This window comes from Bos grunniens, chromosome 1, assembly GCF_055505025.1.
Source record: "Bos grunniens cultivar Pamir isolate PY7600 chromosome 1, Bosgru_T2T1.0, whole genome shotgun sequence".
Lineage (NCBI taxonomy): Eukaryota > Metazoa > Chordata > Mammalia > Artiodactyla > Bovidae > Bos > Bos grunniens.
The window spans coordinates 78,852,041-78,872,718 of record NC_141165.1 but is presented as its reverse complement, the minus strand read 5'-3'; the positions used below and the strand labels follow the sequence as shown (position 1 = coordinate 78,872,718).

At 41.0% G+C, this 20,678-nt stretch overlaps 1 protein-coding gene across 40 annotated transcripts in view; it reads right to left on the bottom strand.

The window, feature by feature from the left end:
• Nucleotides 1–20,678, bottom strand: part of LPP (LIM domain containing preferred translocation partner in lipoma) — a 760,918-nt gene that overhangs the window by 14,894 nt on the left and 725,346 nt on the right. For all 40 annotated transcript variants that reach the window (XM_086398886.1, XM_086398829.1, XM_086398964.1 and 37 more), the window contains 2 exons: nt 6,941–7,119; nt 495–615 (listed from right to left, as the gene is read on the bottom strand). In XM_086398886.1, the coding sequence (XP_086255012.1) occupies nt 495–615; nt 6,941–7,119 (300 nt within the window). The remainder of the gene's footprint in view (nt 1–494; nt 616–6,940; nt 7,120–20,678) is intronic.

Sequence of the window (20,678 nt, the reverse complement as noted above, 5' to 3'; positions counted from 1 at the left end):
CAGTCCTAGAGGCTAGGGGCAGCTCTGCCAGCCCCACCGCCCATGTCTTGGGAAAATCTCATGGGACTAGACGAGCCAATGTCATGAGGAGGTGGTAATAAGATAGTTCATATTATCTCTTGCAGATAGAAGGGGGAGCTGCTAACTGCTGCACTCAGAAGGTCTGGTAGAAAACAAGAAAGCTGCTTCAAAAGAGAGGCCCTGGGCAAGTCATAGGACTAGGATAAAAAAATCCTTTGAAGTCATTTTCTGAATGTGGTGTCCTTTTGATACCCAGATTAGAGGAGAAAGACTTGCTGCCCTTTGCTATATACATGATGACATGGCCCTCGGGCAAGAAATCTCTTGTCACTTCCAACTGGGGTCACAGGTCTCCTGTAAAACCCAAGTTGAATGAACACAGGCATTAAGGGCTCTCTTAGATTTTATAATTGTGATATTTATAAAAATCTGGCTCTGATGGCCTGGCAGGGGGTGGGGCGCTGACCACAGACCTCACACCGGTAGCAGTGAACATGGAAATCACGATCCAGAGCCACAATCCGGACAGTCTCCTCCTGGCCAGGGGCAGGCATGATAGGCTCCTTGCACACAGAACAGCGGGGAGCAAATTTCCTGAAAGAGGAGAGATAGTTCTGGTTAGATACTGAACTTAAGCACTGACAAAGAAGTGAAAACAAGAGAAAAGAAAAGGTGCAAACCAAGAGCCAGGACATCTGGTCTATCACCTCGTGTGACCTTGAGCAAGTCACCTTCCTTCCCTGGGTCTCCTTCCTTAGCTAAAATAGGGGATTTATACTCAATGACTGTTAAGGTTCTTCTAAATCATAAATATTGTGATATTTGGGGAAGTGGGAGATGAGTGTGTGAACTGCGTCTGCATAACACACACTGAGTGGCCCGATGCAATTCACACAGGCCATTCAGCATGTGGCATGGCATTCACCTGTGGAAAGATTGCAAATACAAATCCTGGGCTGGATCAAGCAGAGGGAAGAATGAAGGTCTTGGCAGCCCCTACTTGTTTCTGACTTTTGCTTCTAGACTTTGTATGTGCTTACTGGGCTCTACCCAAATTTCCTGAGGGTGGTAAGTTTGCCTCACTCCAAATTATTAGAGCGTTTTTCTTAGAATTGTGTGTATATATATATATATATATACACATATATGTATATATATATACATACATAAGTGTGTGAAAGTGAAAGTCATTCACTTGTGTCCGACTCTTTATGACTCTGAGGACTATACAGTCCATGGAATTCTTCAGGCCAGAATACTGGAGTGGGTAGCCTGCCTTTCCCTTCTCCAGGGATCTTCACAACCCAGGGATCAAACCCAGGTCTCCCACATTGCAGGCAGATTCTTTATGAGCTGAGCCACGAGGGAAGCCCCATATATGTATGTATGTGTATATATATTGATATACATACACATGATTTTGAGGTCAACTATTGGTGAGAAATTTTAATATATCCTAACTTTTAATAGGAGAAGGCAATGGCACCCCACTCCAGTTCTCTTGCCTGGAAAATCCCATGGATGGCGGAGCCTGGTGGGCTGCAGTCCATGGGGTCGCTAAGAGTCGGACACGACTGAGCGACTTCACTTTCACTTCTCACTTTCATGCATTGGGGAAGGAAATGGCAACCCACTCCACTATTCTTGCCTGGAGAATCCCAGGGACGGCAGAGCCTGGTGGGCTGCTGTCTATGGGGTTGCACAGAGTCGGACACGACTGAAGTGGCTTAGCAGTAGCAGTAACTTTTAATATTCCCTAACTCTTAATATTCCTTATATGGCTAATGGGCATAACATTTTTTTTTTCTTATAACAGATCAATAGGCTGCAAATATAGGCCATGCATCCATTTGTATCTTCTAGAAATTAGGTGTGCCATTTATGAAGGTGTGAAATGAGACATGATTTGCAATGGACACAGATAACTGAAAAGATTGAAAAAGAAAGAAAGACCGTGCAACTCAGTTTTTTCATGGCAACGCTTTTAAGATTAATGATGTTAAATTTTATCTATTTGTAGAGAGACTTAAAAAGAAATAATGATAGTAATCTAACACTTTGCAGAGCACTTTATGGTTGTCAAAGCATTTTTACATACATTATACTCTATATGTACATATTAATTTGCCTGGCAGCACCCAAAAGGCATCTGTATGGCTGCAATCTAAATAAATATGAATTAAGCAGCAGATCAATTGATTGCTATGAAAGAAAAATTAAAAGGATCATGGTACAACTGCAGGAGTAATCAGAGTTGTTATAATTGGCATTTTATGCAAGAAGTTAATACTCAGTGGCAAAAAAAAACTGCTTTGGACTACCTGATTATTTTTGAATCTGGGTCATCAGTAGTGAAATAAGCAGGCTTCTGGAATCAGCTGCAAAATCTCCTTTCCCCAAACCTACTGGGACCATAAACTTTGAGGTCAGAAGTGTGTCTAGCCTATCACTTTATCTGTGAGCCTTCCCCAATGTCCTCAAATAGGATTACTTACTCCTTGAGGATAAAATATCTTTCATTGAGTTTGCCTATTTTAGTAGTAATTATTTGGATATCTTTGGAGACCTCAAAACTGTGAGCTTCCAAAGAACAAGATTTGCTTTATTTCTGAGTTTCTAGAAATAACTTGTGACTGGTGCTGAAGATAGAAAGTCAGACAGTATTTAATGGAATGAAGTATTTGCTATATTCTGCATAAAAAGATATTGCTTAGGCCTTTATGTTCAACCTCAAGGTCTTTCCTCTTTGGAAAGTATGAACAGTATTCTTGCTGAGTAATGATTCTTTCTTACCAACTAGCCTCATTAGATGGGAAAAGGTAAAGGATAGAGACTGGAAGTGGCTTCCACAGTCCCCATGGTGTTCCCTGGACAGCATTTTAAGGACTCGGAAAACTCCCAGGTGGTCTATTTAAAAACTTGGCTCACTAAGCAGACAATAATAATAAAATTAATTTGATAAAAAACACTTCTGATGGTTAAAATAGCTACCATTAATTGTGTACTTATTGTATGCCAAGTCTTGTTAAGAACTCTATATACTTGATCTTATTTTTTTACTGATAGAAAACATGAAGAAATACTTTTTTTTTTTTTTTTTTTATCATTTCTGCTATACAGCCATGGGAGCCAAAGCTCAGAGAAGGACGGTCTCTTATTTACTGGGTCCTGGCACATTTCTAGCAATCCACAAATGGACGCTGATTAAACAAACAGATGCATGTAACATCCCTGATCAGAAAGATCGGACAGTGGAATAAAAGCTCAACACAATGAAAGAGTGATTTAAATAAATCTGCTTTTCTGAGCCCACTGTCTTGGAACTGGGAATACAGAAATAAACTAAGACTCCAGCAGTCAGACTGGTGAGGGACCTCTATATATTTCTGTATTTGTTCTGTTAACATATATGTGTACTGGAGTGGGTTGTCATTTCCTTCTCCAGGGGATCTTCCCAACCTAGGGATCGAACTTGGGTCTCCTGCGTTGTGGGCAGACACTTTACCGTCTGAGCCACCAGGGAATCCCATGCATATCCTATCATACTGCAAAAATGATTTAAAGGGGTTACTGTAAAATTGTGCATGTGCATTTTTTTAATCACTAATCAGCTATGTTAAGTGCTATCTATAGTGGATTTACAAAACTATAAAACATAGAGAAAGAGATCTAAATTCAAACATGGAGCTAGGGAGAGTTTGAGATCAGAGGAAGCTTCTTTGTGTGTGCTGTGCTCAGCCATGTCTGACTCTTTGCAACCCCATTGACTGTAGCCTGCTAGGCTTCTCTGTCCATGGAATTTTCACTAGATGATAATTGGGTTGGGCCTTGAAAGATGGCCATTTAGGTGAAATGGGAAAGTAAGTCTGTGTGTGTTTGTGTGTGTGTGGTGTGTATGGGTGTGTATTGGGGGTGAGGGTGGGATACAGGCAGTCTGCCAGGAAACTAGTTTGAGCAGTCATCTGAAATGACACATGGGAAAGAGTTTCTGCCTAACAGGATGGGGGATTTGGGCCAATGCCGACTGAAGGTGCTTATGAAGGGGATGGCCCATTAGCAAGGCTTTAAAAATAGCATTTCAGAAGCTTGTTACTCAGAGTGCAGTCGAAGACCACCTGGGAGCTGGTCAGAAATGCAGAATCTTAGGCCCCCACTCCAGATCTCCGGAACTAAACTTTGCAGTTTAACGAGATCTGTGACTGTAAGCACGCTCAAGTTTGGGAAGCACCAGTGTAAAGGACAGGATTCTAGGCAGGGGAGATAAACCCCTTCTCCTGGGCCTCCTGCATCTCAGCTTCTTCTCCCAGGCTGCTCTGGCTACAGCCAAACAGAGCTTCCTTGAGTGCAGAGAAGCCATTCTTCACTCTGTGCCCTTCTTTAATGCCTGAGCTGTTCCTTCGCTCAGTAAGCTGCATTTCCCATTTAAAACACTCTGCTTCCAGAAGCCCACTCAGGCCCCAGTAATCTCTTCTGGCCTTGACAGCTCAAACCCTTGCCTGTGCCTCACCTCATCACTTTCATAGTCTTTTTTGCCTGATCTCACACATTACCTGCACTTCTTCTCTTCCTTCCTCCTGTCAAACTCCTTGCTGATCTGGGCTTCTCTCTACGAATTTCTACTTATGCAATTTCTTTCCTTTAGCACTTAGCACAGTGATAGGCACATAGAGGGCTCTTCATAGATGTGGTTGAATTGAAATGGAAAAGCATTTCCAGCTGCTGCTGCTGCTGCTGCTAAGTCACTTCAGTCGTGTCCGACTCTGTTTGACCCCATAGACGGCAGCCCATGAGGCTCCCCCGTCCCTGGGATTCTCCAGGCAAGAACACTGGAGTGGGTTGCCATTTCCTTCTCTAATGCGTGAAAGTGAAAATCAAAGTGAAGTCGCTCAGTCGTGTCCGACTCTTAGCGACCCCATGGACTGCAGCCCACCAGGGTCCTCCATCCATGGGATTTTCCAGGCAAGAGTACTGGAGTGAGGCATTTCCTAGAAGCTCACAAATGGGAGATCTGTTCAGAATGACCAAGTATCTGCAGAAGGCAGCTGCATCTCCTCTCTGTAACCCACTTGCCTTAGCCATGCAATGTCTACCCTGGGTTGGACTTATAGCTGCTTTCTGTTCCAGTCTTTCAAGAACCAGAAACAGAGTCCTTTAAAATATATCTTTTATTTTTCTTTTTGGAAATGGGGAAAAGAGCAAAAAGCTTCTCCCCCTGCATACCTGCCGATCATGGAGACAACATTTTGAATAGTTTGCATTTTAACTTCCCATTGAATTAGCGACGGTAGGGACCATTGGGGGTTGTGGATTCTTTATCCCTTTTAATTGCTCAAGTGTGCCTTCCTGGAGTGTTCAGACCCACACACACGTCACCAGTCACAAGTCTCTAATTATGCTCCCCACTCCTCGAAATGAAAGATAAACGGCATAGATATAAACCTACATTTGTCAGAATTGACTTCCTGTTTTAATTGAGGGTGTAACATATCAGTCTTCTCCAGCAACAGAAACATGTGTGCTCTGATTATATCTATCAGTCTTTCTTGGATTAGAGTGAATCTAAGAAAGGAGAGAAGCAGTGACAGAAATACACTTCCCGCTGGTATCTTTTCACTTCCCTTAAATAGATGCAAGTTTTTTTTTTTTTTATGTGTAATTAGAAGCTAAAAATATCAATAACATGAAGTACAGTTTATGCTGTGACTGCCCTTTCAAAGTGAGCCAGCCCTTCCTTGTCTAATTCAGGTTGAGAATTCCTGCCTCTGCATTATTATTATTTTTTTTTTAATTCATTCAGCCTCACATCTTTTGGTGAGGTTTTCACTTTCTCTGCTACTTGGAAAGTGGTCAGAAAATTCTTTTTTCAAAATATGAATCTCAGGTCCCCAGGCTGCTTGTGGCAAGTACCTCCTGGTTGTTGACAACAGAGCAATGAAAATTAACCCACAAGACTGTATATTTGGAGGGCAATAGAACCCAAACTGGCAAGCCATACAAATTCATCTCTTTGCAAGCCTCAGATGATTCTTGTGTTTGCTGGACAAAACTTCCGTGTCTGCCATTTATAAACCACACCTAAAGCTGTCATACCGTTCCTGGGAATATGCAACAAATGTGATCAACCAACAAATTGGTCAAATAAGAATAAGCAAAATACAAAGCTATACAATTTTCATGACCACTACGGCTATCATAAAAGAGGACTCTACAAAGGAGAGAAGTGGGGAAGTGGGGATATATTTTTCTAGTCTTGATCTTGAGGTTCTACTTTCTAATTGTTCTCAAAAGATTAGAAAATATCCTGAGGAAGAGGACCTGGGCTAAGAGCTTAGGGGAGGGTATGCATATGTTGATAATGGCATAAAACCACCTCCAAATATGCAAGAGTCTTCCTTTAGCAAGAGGGGCTGAATTGTTCTCTCAATAATTCAAATGTTCTCCCCCTATAACTTCCTATGTGCAGAGTGGAAAAGACATGGCTCTAGAGAGAACCCTAGGCTGTCTTGGATGGGAAACTGGTCTGGTCTAACTGAACAAACTGAAGAGCTCACATAAAACTGGGCAATTTGTCCACTGGCTCACAGCTTGTTCACGTTTAGGCCAGGGAGAGCTACTCTGTGATCCTGGCTCTTCAGTAATATGTTCTGTGGCTGACTCAACTTTCTTACAATTAAGGTGACACAAACATGTGATGGATAAGCCCAAGGGAAGCTTTGAAGCAGAGGCCACACTGGAGGACCACACGGATTACTTGATATCACTTTCTGCATTGGAGGAGGGAATAAATAACTTCTTTCTAAGGTCCCACCAAATCCGGAGATTCTATAGCTTGGAGAGAGAAGAGTAGCCCATATGCCAGGCAGTAAGACCAGACCCCAAGAGGACCATCAGGCAGCAGAAGGGAGAGTAGATCACCTACTTGTGGAAGTCCTCAATGCAGTGGATGAGGCCACCAGCGTCCACGGTGAATGGGATCCCATCCAGGCTGCGGTGGCACATCACACAGGTAAAGCAGTGAGGATGATAAGCCTTCCCTGTGGCTCGGAGAATCCGCTCCATGATGGGCTTGGAGCAAACGCTGCATTGCTCCAGGGTATTCTAGGGAGGAAAAGAAAAAATGCCAATGTTAAGCTGGGATGTAAGGAGCTCCACTTACATAGTAACTTAGAGCATGACAAGCAGTGTTCCAGAACATATGGGCTCATGTGCTTTCACATAGTATTTGGAGAAAGGCAGAGTGTTTATTACAGAGAGAGCATGAAACAGATGGATCAAGTAGCTCTTCTAAGGCCATGCAGATGTGTTTTGTGTATTAGTCACTAAAGTCTGTCCAACTCATTAAGATCCTATGGACTGTAGCTCTCCAAGTTCCTCTGTCCATGGGATTTCCCAGGCAAGAACACTGGTGTGGGTTGCCACACCCTCCTCCACGGGATCTTCCTGGCTCGAGGATTGAACCTGTGTCTCCTGCACTGGCAGAAGACACACTGAGCCACAAGGGAAGCCCTCTGGCTTTGTACAACAACTCAATTTTGCTGTTGTGGCAGGAAGGCAGCCACAGACAATGTGTAAGTAAATGATCATGACTGTGTTCTAATAAAACTTTACTTACAAAAGCAAGCTGGATTTGGCCATGGCTATAGTTGAGCTTCCCAAGTGGCGCTACTGGTAAAGAACCCGACTGCCAATGAAGGAGACCTAAGAGGTGCAGGTTCAATCCTTGGATTGGGAAGATCCCCTGGAGGAGGGCAACCCACTCCAGTATTCTCACCTGAGAATCCCATGGACAGAGGAGCCTGGCAGGCTGCAGTCCATAGGGTTGCAAACAGTCAGACACGACTGAAGTGACTTAGCATATAGTTGGCTGACCTCTGAACTACACAATCTGGGTTCTCCACTGGAAGAATACTTCTCTATTACTTCTAAAACTTGATTAATCATCAAAATCTTACCAGGACCACTCAGAACCTTAATGTTTTAGAGTGGTCTCTCTGATGACCCAGACTCGCAGACAGCATGCTGGTTATAGAACCCAATGAGAGGTCAGTAAAATCAATGATGTTTTGATCATTTAAACCCTTGATTCAAACACCATCTCCATATTTAGTGTTGTGAATTCTTGATAGAAATGTTGAACCTAGAAGGTTTTGAGTCTAGAGGGTTTGTTGAACCTAGAGGGTTTCTCTTTTGAGAAATGAAATAAGAAAGTCAAATTTATTTGGCTTTAAAAATATATTCAACTTTAAAAATAAATCCTCCTACCCTTTTAAAATGGATATCATTTATTGAGTCAGGACTCAGAAAGACTGATAAAATTAGTTGTTAACTTTCCATCCTTGCCTAGAATTGTATGCTTTCTTACCAGACAACAGAGTTTCACATGTAATATGCATATTCTAACTGAGATGTTTGGACTGACTCCATGAGTTTACAATCTAGAATAAACCTGGGATAGGGATCTGATTAGAAAACTGCAAAACTGGAAGGGATGTGGAAATGGAGAAGAAATATTTCCCTCTTACCACTGGAACTTTTAAACGGGCATGAGGCAAGGCACGTCTGTTGGCAGATAACCATGTGCTGGTGACAAGTAGAGGGACAGTGCCTGACGGGCTTCTGGTTTCCATCTCTCCTCCTGTAACACTTGCCTGTCCTCATACTGACTTTCAGTTTCCTTTCTAAAATACAGATGTGATTAAGTAGCTTTCCTGCCAGAAAAACGTCTATGGCTCCTCACTGTGAAAAGAACTAGTTCCTCACCTGACAGGCAATCTCCTGTTTTAGGCTCAGATTTCCCTAATGTTTCAGACTGCTACTCCTGCTCAAACCAATGAGAAACTTCCATACTTCTGAGCATTGTCATGCCTAGAAGGAATCACAATTTGCTGTTTTGACCTGTCAAGGTATGGACCAGAAGGCATCTCCCCAGGCAAGCCTTCTTCAGTAACTTCAGTTGGAATAAACTGTTTTTTTCTTTCCCTTTCCTAAGCACATAATTCATGTTGCTTATATCACTTACAGTATTCACTGTATTACAATTATTTGCACATATGGGTATTTCCTATACTATACTGTGATTCTTTAAGGGCAGGGATTATGTCTTAAGAATGTTTGTCCCATGCTTTTTCCCTGGTGGCTCAGATGGCAAAAAATCTGCCTGCAATGCAGGAGACCCAGGTTCAATCCCTGAATTGGGAAGATCCCCTGGAGAAGGAAATGGCAACCCACTCCAGTATTTTTGCCTGGAGAATTCCATGGACAGAGAAGCCTGGCAGACTACAGTTCATGGGATCGCAAAGAGTCAGGCATGACTGAGCAACTAACACTTTCACTTTTTCACCCAGCATACTACCTGGAATAAAAAGAATCCTAGGATGAACATATGCTAAAAGAATGAAGCAAGGAATATTGTTTACATCCCACTCTGGCATCACAGTGCTGGCCCGAGTCCCCTAAACTCTGGAATCCAGAGGACGGCAAATCCACCACCATTCTCTTCTCCAAGCTGTGGTTGCTGGAGATTCTGAAATTGCTTAGTATGCCTCTGGTCACAGTCTAAACTCATGGAAACTATTAACCTATTTTCCCCCCATTTTGAAGTGGTGAAATTAAAATAGCAGAAGAACATAAGATGAGAGTCTGGAGATGACGATGGTCTGGACAATGAAGGCCCTGGTTCTTTTCTACCCTGGTGATCTGAGTTAATGTGGCTGGAAACTGTCTTCCCAGGGTTTGTGTTTTGCTCTTCTGTGGGTTTTAACTTTTTCTTTTTTAAAGCCAACCCTGTAATGGAGTTGAACAAACCAGAAAATGCTTGACCAGAAAATGTTTTTGTTTGCATTGAGGCTTGGCTGCAAGATTCAGCCCATTTATTCAAAACCAGCAGCAACATATAAAGTTGAGTCAGTTTCTAAGGAAAGACTTTATGGCCCAAGTTTAAAGGGCAGGTAATCGGAACATTTCTGCTACAAAAGAAAGTGTAAAATATTCCTCAAGTGAGACTGCAGTAAAATGCCCCCAAATCACAAAATAAAAGCTCCAAGAATGTATCTGACTAGAAGCTTGGATTGGCAAATGGTTGAGGACATACGAACCTTCTTGAGCCAGTTCCCTTTACTGTATTTGTCTCTCAGTCTCCAACTGGTCCACTAGGACCTTTAGACGTATCTTCTCTTAGAGAAAGGCTAGACTGTATAAATGGGAGGAGGACTCTGGGAGCTCCTCTGGTCCAGGCCTCTGATTGCACAGGTGAGAAAACAGACCTGGAAGACTGACACAGCTGGGACCTGAGTCATGGAAACAATTAGGAGTAGAGGATGGCTGGTACCCCAGGTTCCTGACTCCCAATAATTCAGATAGGGATCTGATGAGTTAATTCTGTGGTCACAGAGAAACAAAGTTGCTGGATGAAGAAGATGAATTGTCCCTCTGGATTTGTCAACATCTACTGTATGACCTTAGATAAATGATTTTTCCTCCCTAGACCTTGGTTTTCTTATCTGCAAAACAGTGACTAATTTCAGCTCTGCAGTTTTATTAGTCTGTGATATATCAGTATAGCCACTCAGTCATGTCTGATTCTTGGCAACTCCATGGACTGTAGGCCACCAGGCTCCTCTGTCCATGGTGATTATCCAGGCAAGAATACTGGAGTGGGTTGCCATGCCCTCCTCCAGGGGATCTTTCCAACCCAGAAATCAAATCCAGCCCTCTCGCATTACAGGCAGATTCTTTACCATCTGGGCCACCAGAGAAGCCCTGATATATCAGTATTAACAAATACAGGTATAGGTCAATATTTCCATTACTAGAGATATACTAACAACAACTGAATGACCCTTCATCCGAGGCTTGAAACAAGGGTTCGTGTGTCAGAAACCTGGACTCTCTAACCTTTACTTTACCTTACCACTTGGAATTCCAGAAGTTACTAAAGGTAGAATTTTAAGCATGACAAAAGAAGATCTTTGTGTCTTCTTATAGAAGGTTATTTTAAAGTCAGACTAAAAGATACACATTTTATAGAAATATGAAATTTTTCTAAATTAGGTTAAAATGAAATGTTTGTTGGTCAGTCATGCCCGACTCTTTGTCACCTCATAGACTGTAGCCCGTCAGGCTCTTCAATCCATAGAATTTTCCAGGCAAGAATACTGGAGTGGGTAGTCATTCTCTTTTTCAGGGGATCGTCCCAACCCAGGGATCAAACCTGGGGTCTCCTGCATTGCCAGCTGATTATCATCTGAACCACTAGGGAAGCCCATAAAATGAAATGGTTAATAAATTAAATTGTATTTAATAAAAGATAAAAAGAAATAACAAGTCTTCAAGCAAACAAGCAGAAGATGGGTGTCTCAGTATCTACTCAAATTGCATCTTGTCTGTGAAGCAGGGGCACTGAGTTTGACAGATAGGAGTTAGGAAGGAAGAGAACACTCCAGCCTAAGGCCCTTAAAAATGAGTAGAGGGCCTCATGACCTATCTCTACTGCTCTTTCCCATGGGCCCCACCTGCTAGCTGCCACACTGAGCTCCCTGCCACATCTTTAATAGCTGTGTTTTTTTACAAGCCCAGACTACTCACATTCTTCCTTGTCTAGAGAATACTTACTCATTCTCCAAAGTTAAGCTCCAATGTTACCTCTTCTGCAAAATCTTTCCTAATTCTCCCTTTGTTATACTCCAAGAAAAAGAAGTCACTTTTACTCCTATTGGATTGTATTATGCTTCTTCTATGACACTGAATATAATAATGTCCTTGATTTAAAGGTTTATGTCAACCTCCATGACCAAACAGTGGCCACCCCGCTCTCCTGGTAGGGAGCCATAGTCATAGGTTGAGTTTCCTAGGAAACAGTTTCTGAAACAGAGATTTACACAAAAGAAGTTATTGAAGAGTGTCTTTGAGCTCATACCTATGGGAAAGAACAGGCAGCCTCTGGAGAGAGGGAGGAATTGAACTACGATGCAGTTATAATAAAGGTTTCTGATGGTTTCATGGAGAACTCTGGAGTTAAGATAACTGTGCAAAATTGTCTTTCCCTGAAGCTAGGGGATAGGACGTTTATACCCTTACATCTGCCATCCAATGGATACAGGCTGCTTGCAAGGAGGAAGAATGATGTTGGGATGAGGGTGTTCCCTTCACTTCAGGTTAAACAGGGGATCTGGGCAGTGCACTACAGTATCCATAACATTAAACATCTTTGCCCAGGGCCTGCATGGTCCATAATACACATTAGGCAAGAGGGAACCAGGTGTAAAAGGAGGCTTCCCAGGTGGCTCAGTGAAAGAATTTGCCTGTCAATGCAGGAGACATGGATCCGATCCCTGACCTGAGAAGATCCTACATGCCTTGGAGCAACAAACCCGTGAGCCACAACTAACGGGCCTGTGCTCTGGAGCCCATGCTATGAAACAAGAGAAGCCACCACAATGAGAAGCCCGAGCATGACAGCTAGAGAGTAGCTCCAGGTCTCCCCAACTAGAGAAAAGCCCGCACAGCAAAGAAGACCAGCAGAGCCAAAAAAATAATCCTAGGCTTGTTTGAAGATTTTTAAGGAATTTTTGAAAGTATTTTAAGCAGTTACTCAAATGAAAGTATCATTAATGAGAGAAGATGTTAGAGTAGCAGAAAAAAATAAGAAATTATTTAACTGCTAAAAGGCACAGCTTATAAACTTTTTTGAAGTGATGGCAATACAATTGTGATTAAAGGCAAAAAGTGAAAATACAAATAAAATTGTCAACAAATACTGTACACAAAACTCCCCAATGCAACTGTTTTTAAATGAGAGAGACAATCTGGTTGTATCTTTTCTATCCTTGGATAATTATAAATAAATTCTCTAATTCACGGGCAGAAGAGCTGGAAGAATCATCTGAATATAAATGAAGGATACAGGTAACACAAGCACTGACTATTAGTTAAAATGATGAAGAAAAGAGTATTTCTAAAATTTATATATTCCTTAGGTGTATGTGTGTTCCCTGTTGCAGATTAAATCAAGAGACATAAGTATTTGAAGATTTGGAAGACTATAAAGTACTGCCATTTAGAAATGTTAAAATTTTCATTTCATAAAATTAAAATGTGATCTTATATTCAGTCTTTATTGTTTTTTTTTTTAGGTACCAAAGCAATACTGGAACAGAAAAGACTCTTGGAAAGAGAAGGGTGACATCTCATGTTCTAGATACAGTTTTGGTCTTGCTGAGCTAAGAATAAAAAGAAAGAAATGAGGAGAGCTAGAAAATATGAGACTTTTAAAAGTCTTTAGAGATTATTGTGGTCCTGGAGTTTTCAACTCCCCTCACTTGTCCTCTTTTCCCCAATCCTTTGTTCAGGGAAGCAATTTATTAAGGAAGCACATCCAAAGGAGTCCAAAATCACTTCTGGATGGAGAGAGGAGAGGATGAAGCCTGTTGGGGGGTGGTGCATGCAGTACAGATTAAAACCCATCCGTCTGGTCCCAACTACCAGATTCAGGAGACTAAAGGGCAGCAAGGGAAAACAACTAGTGGAAGATACGTAATTAGAGGATAGGTCTAATTCTCCATCCAGTGGATAACCCCACTGCTACATCACAGCATGCCTATTCCACATTTCAGTTGACATACTCCACATTGCAAATAAAAGGCAGACGATCTGCAAGCTGCTGCTGCTGCTAAGTCACTTCAGTCGTGTCGAACTCTGTGTGACCCCATAGACGGCAACCCACTAGGCTCCGCCGTTCCTGGGATTCTCCAGGCAAGAATACTGGAGTGGGTTGCCATTTCCTTCTCCAATGCATGAAAGTGAAAAGTGAAAGTGAAGTCGCTCAATCATGTCTGACTCTCAGTGACTCCATGGACTGAAGCCCACCAGGCTCCCCCATCCATGGGATTTTCCAGGCAAGAGTACTGGAGTGGGGTGCCATTGCCTTCTCCAGACCTGCAAGCTACATGCGTATAAAATAAAGACAGGAAACACGTTGAGATCTTAAGACAGTTCATCTACTGTCAATTTCATTGGCTTGCACAGGGTAAGCCAGAAAACTCATTGTTAGATCCCTAGCATCTACAACAGTATCCTTGCCTAAAACTGATGCTCCATAAATATTAGTTTCATCATGAATAAGTAAACTCTCGATACTTGACATAAAATGAAACACAATCTATTTAATCATGCAAAACAACTCTCTAGTCCAAAGCTTCTCAACTGGCAGGCTAATACACAGCGCCTCCAATAGGGCCCAGGTCCCTATGCTTGGAAGGGGCAGAAGGGGCCAGAGGTTCCATAGTCCCTGAACGGTAGTTACCTTGGGCCAGGAGAAGCCTCATCTACTCCCTCCAATGTGCTCAATGAAGGCCATCACTTTTCATGTGAATCATGATGTAAAAAAGACTGGAAAGCATAACCTAAGTGTAGGTATTCCCAACAGAAGAGCAATGTGGTACAGTAAGAAGAGAACATGGCTATGACTCAGCAAGCTTCACTGGAATGCCACTGACATTATTTAAATTCAAATAACTGTATTATCTACCTTAATTTGGGAATAAAGACTTATTCTTGATTCTGGTAATCAAGGCTTCCCAAATAATGACAGTACTTTTTGGTTTCCTTCACAGATGAAGACATCATTTTATCTCGTTAGTTTTTCAAATAAGCCCACAGTATATAACCATCAAACAGCTCTGCCTCCCAGGAAAGCATGCATTACTCATTGAAAGTTCTCTTGCATTTTCCAAATATCCTTCACCTATATCTGTATCTTAACCTAAATATCTACTGTGTTTATATCTAATACATGTTTCGAAAAGACTGAAAATAACAACGGTTACCCTATGACTGTGATTTTTCAATTAGAATAAAAATTCTTACTTGATAGATGAGAATTCTAATTTTTCCAAAACAGGAAAAATTTTGAGTCAATTTAGCAAACTGCATCAATTCCTTAAGATGTATTTTCTTTTGATGTCATTACCTCCACACACAAAATGACAGCTATGAAACATGTCACTGAAAATTCAGTTAAAGAACCTCAGCATTCTTATTTTTGTCACTTTGGTTCATCTTTTTGAGCATAACTCTTTGCATCCCATGCCTACGTAACATGTACTTTCTTATAAATCTCTTTTAAAGAAACTTTTCACGTGATTTTCTGATGAGCAGAGCTGTCTGCCCCCTTAATTTAGCATTACAGAAAGTCTCAAGAGTAGGACAAAACATCCTGGCAGGTACAGTTGAAGAGAGAACAGACAAAGAGACCATCCCTACTCTCAGAAGTTTCCACTGTGGGGGGTGAGGGAGACACTTCTATAAATAACTGACTGGAGGTAAAGGGCACAACAAATTGCTATTACAGAGGAATGAGTAATATGTGATGGGAACACAGAAGAGAGTAATTACTTATGAATGGTGAGGGAGCAGGCAATGGGTGGTGATGTATGGTTCTGGGAATCTATTGTAGGTGGGACTTGAGTGGCTCTTGGAAAAAAACACATCATAACAGTTTTTGGAATTAATGTTGTGCTAAAACAAAAGTCTTCATTATGTAAGTCCCAGATATGCCTACTCTGAGACAAAATTCATTCCACAAGAAGAGTATTGTAACAAAATGAGCGCATTGGGCAGCATTGGTAAAGGGAACTCGACATGGCTAGAGATGAGTGTCTATGTGTTAAACTAACGCAAACAAAACATGTGACTACTAACAGCATTTAGAGGAAACAATTTTTATAAGATTTTCTGTTTTATTTGGACTAAATAAATTGAATTTAAAACTAAGAAACATGTCTTAAAACCACAAGGGAAAAAGCCAACAGAAAGAACAAAAACAGACAATTAGATCATTTTATTCAATTTTACCATAAGCCACAAATCACATTCTTCACAAAGTAAATAAATGCCCTGGTGTTTATTATGAAGCACTGGGGTTAGGATTACAATCTGAGCTTTAGTGAATTAAAAAAAGACACTCCATTAAAGGGCATTTAGCCTGTCTCTACCTTCAGGCCCAGAGAGGTACTATTTTACCTTAAAATGTATAGTCTTTATGTAACACGGTTCTTTCAAAACAAAAACACTTATCTTGAACGTCTCCTAACCCTTGAGAAATATGATGGGGGAGCTGGGACTCATGAGCATCTTAGACCTTTATGCCAGGAGCAAAATTAAAAGATCACAGTACTCCATTGAGAGTATTGTGACAGGAGGAAAGAGTGGAATTCCTTTCCTTCTAAGCTAAGTCAGATAGATGATAGAATTGCCTTTACAACATCATCAAGGTACAGTCTGTTGGGACTTGTTAACTCTGGAATCAGAGAAGAGTCTGCTATATGGGGTAAGAAAATTATTGGTAGGTTCAATAAACCTGGGTTTCTTGAATTTTCTATGCAATTTTCTTGACCTCTTTGGCCTTCCGTTTCCTCATCTACTATACAAGAATGAAAACATTTACACTGAAGTTCTGTAAGAACTAAATGAGGTCATATATATGAAAATAAGACCCAGAGCCTGGTTGTATAATAAATGCTAGTTGTGTTTAACTCTTATCAATTTTAGGGGACTAGATCATACATTTAATTAATCTGACATTCTTTGATCATTTAATTAAACTATTATATGTAAATACTACATTTCTAATTTTTGCATCACCATCAATCTCTTATATTTTATATCTTTACTAAAACAAATGGATTATTGAAGGAATTCTGTGTATGATACTCTAGGACAACTGGATAACATAATAATATAAAATGGGCTCTTGGATTTCTAAGATTCTTTGCTACATCCACGAGAATTTTGTGGAAGAGCTATTTTCATTTTTATGTACAATTTTTATATCCCAAACCTGGAAATACCTTAGTTCTTCATAAAAGTAATTTGTATCATTTTATACTCTCAAAATAAAAACTGACATCTTGCTTTGGTAGAGCTTTTAATGTTTAGTAACTACACAACCAGGGCCTCATTCAATCTCCGCAATAATCCATCAGAGTCAGTAGAATGGTAGAATTCTTTTTCCTGTTATATATCAAATGACTATAAACGTGGTCAGATTTGAACCTCTATCTTTAAAGTCCAAAGACAAAGTTGTTCATTCTGCTACTTTACACTGTCCTCCAGTTAACAGATTTTTCCTATATGTTGTTATTAATATGTAGTTCCATATAAAGGCAATTACATTGAATGCAAATATCAATCTTTAGCAAACTGATATGCTATAGCCTTTTACAAATACAGTTTGCTTCAGCCTGAAAAACTTATTAAAATCATCCTGTCCAACTTGCTCCCTTTATATCCTAGGACACTGTATTCTGGGAAGTTGGTTGCCTAATGAAAACTAGTTAAAGAGCTAAGGTCAGGACCCAATTGCCTTGGTTTCTATACAGTATTCTTTCCAAACTCCACACTAGGTGATTCTTGGAGCACAAAATCCTCTCTTTGGTATTCTGGCCCTTGTTAATGACAAGAATATGACAACTCTTGCTGATTAGTTATTGACGATTATTCACATTACCAATGGAAAATCATTAGGTTGAGTCTATTGCAACTGTGAAAACAAGATTGTCTCACGCTTGGTTTGTAATAGACGTTCTCTGGCCAATAACTCAGAGGAGCTAATCCTAAACTCAGCAACATGGCATGATGTCTTGCATATGCGTGCATGCTCAGTTGTGTCCAGCTCTTTGTTATCCCATGGGCTGTAGCCTGCCAGGCTTCTCTGGCCAAGGGATTTTTCCAGGCAAAAATACTGGAGTGAGTTGCTCTTTCCTCCTCCAGGGACTCTTCCTAACCCAGAGATTGAACCTGTGTCTCCTGTGTCTCCTGTCTTGGCAGGTGGATTCTTTATCACTGAGCCACCTGGGGAGCCACGGTGTCTTAGGTCCAGCTTTTATAATGCCTGGCATTTGCAACTTGTAAACAGAGGTTATTAATAGACAATCAGATCAGTTTTACTGAGGCAGATGCTTTCCAGAGTAGCTAGAACTGCACAGTATCTTGGACAAAATTCCGTAATCTGAGTATCAATTTTCTCATCTATAGAAGGAGATACAATTACTTGTCCTGTCTACCTCTCAGAATTGTGATAATTAAATGAGATAAGAGATGTAAGATGCACTTTTAAGAATGTAAACAGATGTAAAAATATTTTTATAAAGTTATTTTTTCTGGGCAAAATTACTGTTTCATATGAGGATAGACTCTAATTATCAGTTCTTTTTAGTCAGCTGAGAGGCTAATATATATTACTCTTATTACTGAAGAGAAGAAAATATGATCTGCATACACAGACATCCACAATCCTATGCATACTGGTATACTGAGTTTGAGAAAATACAATATGTTTTTTTCTCTCATTCTTGTTTTTTTTTCAACAGATATTTTTATTATTATATTTTTATATACCTGGAACACCTAATAAGTGATGGACCGATTATCTGGTATTTAGGGTATACAGAGAAACTTCATGGAACATGTAGCTTATCACAGATATACCTGTCAGGGTCCTCAACAAAGCCCTTGATACTTGTGCCTGTGAGGTACCCTCTTAACCATTCTCAATCCTATGATCTTCAATTTAGAGTAGATAGGAGGCCATGATGGGGAAAATAGCTATCTTTGGGTCCCAATGCTAAGGCCAGCATTATTTGAAACTGGAATTGTTTAAAATAGATGTTTATGGAAACCCTGCATGGTACAGTAACAAAGAGAAAAGACCCAAAGCCAAGGGCATGCTCTAGTCCCACAGAGCTGAGCCACTGGCAGGATGCATGTGCAAAGCATTTGCTTCTCTGGGCCTAAACTCCTTCATCCATACAAGAAGAGAAGGTGAAAGTCACTCAGCCACATCTGACTCTTTGCATCCCATGAACTGTAGCCTGCCAGGCTCCTCTGTCCATGGGATTCTCCAGGCAATAACACTGGAGTGGGTAGCCATTCCTTTCTCCAGAGGATCTTCCTGACCCAGAGATGGAACACAGGTCTCTTGAACTTGCAGGAGGATTCATTACTGTCTGAGCCACCAGGGAAGCCCCATAAAATAAGAAACTTAGGTTAATAGACTTCTTGCTGCTGCTGCTAAGTCACTTCAGTCGTGTCCGACTCTATGCGACCCCACAGACGGCAGCCCATCAGGCTCCCCCGTCCCTGGGATTCTCCAGGCAAGAACACTGGAGTGGGTTGCCATTTCCTTCTCCAATGCATGAAAGTGAAAAGTGAAAGTGAAGACATGCTCAGTCATGTCTGACTTTCCAGACCCCATGAACTGCAGCCTACCAGGCTCCTACATCCATGGGAGTTTCCAGGCAAGAGTACTGGAGTGGGGTGCCATTGCCTTCTCCATAGACTTCTTGGTCCCTTGAAATTCTGTGATTGTTTAGAGGGCTGAGCAAAAGTTTTAATAAGGCAAGGCTCCTTGTCTTGTCCACTGTTTCATTCCCAGTTCACTGAAAAATGACTGGCACATAGAAGAAACATAAATATTTTATTAAATCAATAAATTAATGTTTGGGAATGAATATTCCAGAGTCATCCAATAACACCTATTCTCATAGCCAGACTTGAAATTCTACCATGATCCTCAGATGGCCTTCCATCACCACCGTATGTAAGCAGCCCCCTTTACAAAGCCAGACTCTATCTCATGATCCTGCTATTTTCTTCATACTCCTTATCTCTACCTGGCATCACCTCCTGCATTCAGTTGCTGACATAGTGCTTATCTCCCCACCAATCTGATACATAGCTGCATTCACAGCCTTTGGAGCAGTGCTTAACACATAACAGACACTTAAGTATTTGTTGAATGAAAAAAAGTAACTGACATTCAACTACCTAGCATCTAAGGTCTCTTCCAACTCTTGGGTTCCTTGGTTCTATCTCAGCAAGAGCGTATCACTCAGAAAAATCAGTGCTACAAATTTCTCCAAGTATATAAATGATCTGAGGTTAATTACACAATATGGTAGGTAGGATAAGACTTTTTTTTACTATAGTATCTGTCTTCCATGGGTAACTGACCCATCCAGGGGTAAACTAAAACTGCGTTTTAAGTGATGATGTTTTTAGCTCCAAGTATACACAGCCATGACTGCCCACCTGTGCATTTCAGATCAGAATTACATCCATTATGAATCATCCATTAGAATCAAGAACTGCAAGCAGAGACTAGAAATGCTCCCAATACCATTCTGCTCACGTGTCAGTTCAGAGCTGCCTGAAACTCAGCTCTGCCAAGATGTTTATTTTCTACCTGCCTTCATGAATTGCAATTACTTCCTAAATTATAACAAGCCACAAGTGGTCTGAGCCAAACAACTAGGGTCACAGAAGGTTTCTCCTTGCACTTCTGGGGATGACAGAAAAACTTGTTTGAACCAAAATTGCTCCTCTTTCAAAAGAAAGAAAACTTTAAGCCTTTAACTCTTGGGAGTGGCAAAGGGAACAGCCAGAGGGCCATGAGCTAACTTCATTTCTCTAGAGATCTGTTGAATAGATTTGGCAATGATTTGGCTTCTGTTGAAAACAAGCCCTTCTAATTGTACTTCTGCCAGTGGAAGACAAAAGACAGCACCGAAGCTTAGAAAGGCCATGATGACATGCCAAGATCATGACTGTGACCATGCAGTGTCCTTCTGAGTTGAGCACGGTGGACGTCTGTGTATCTAACA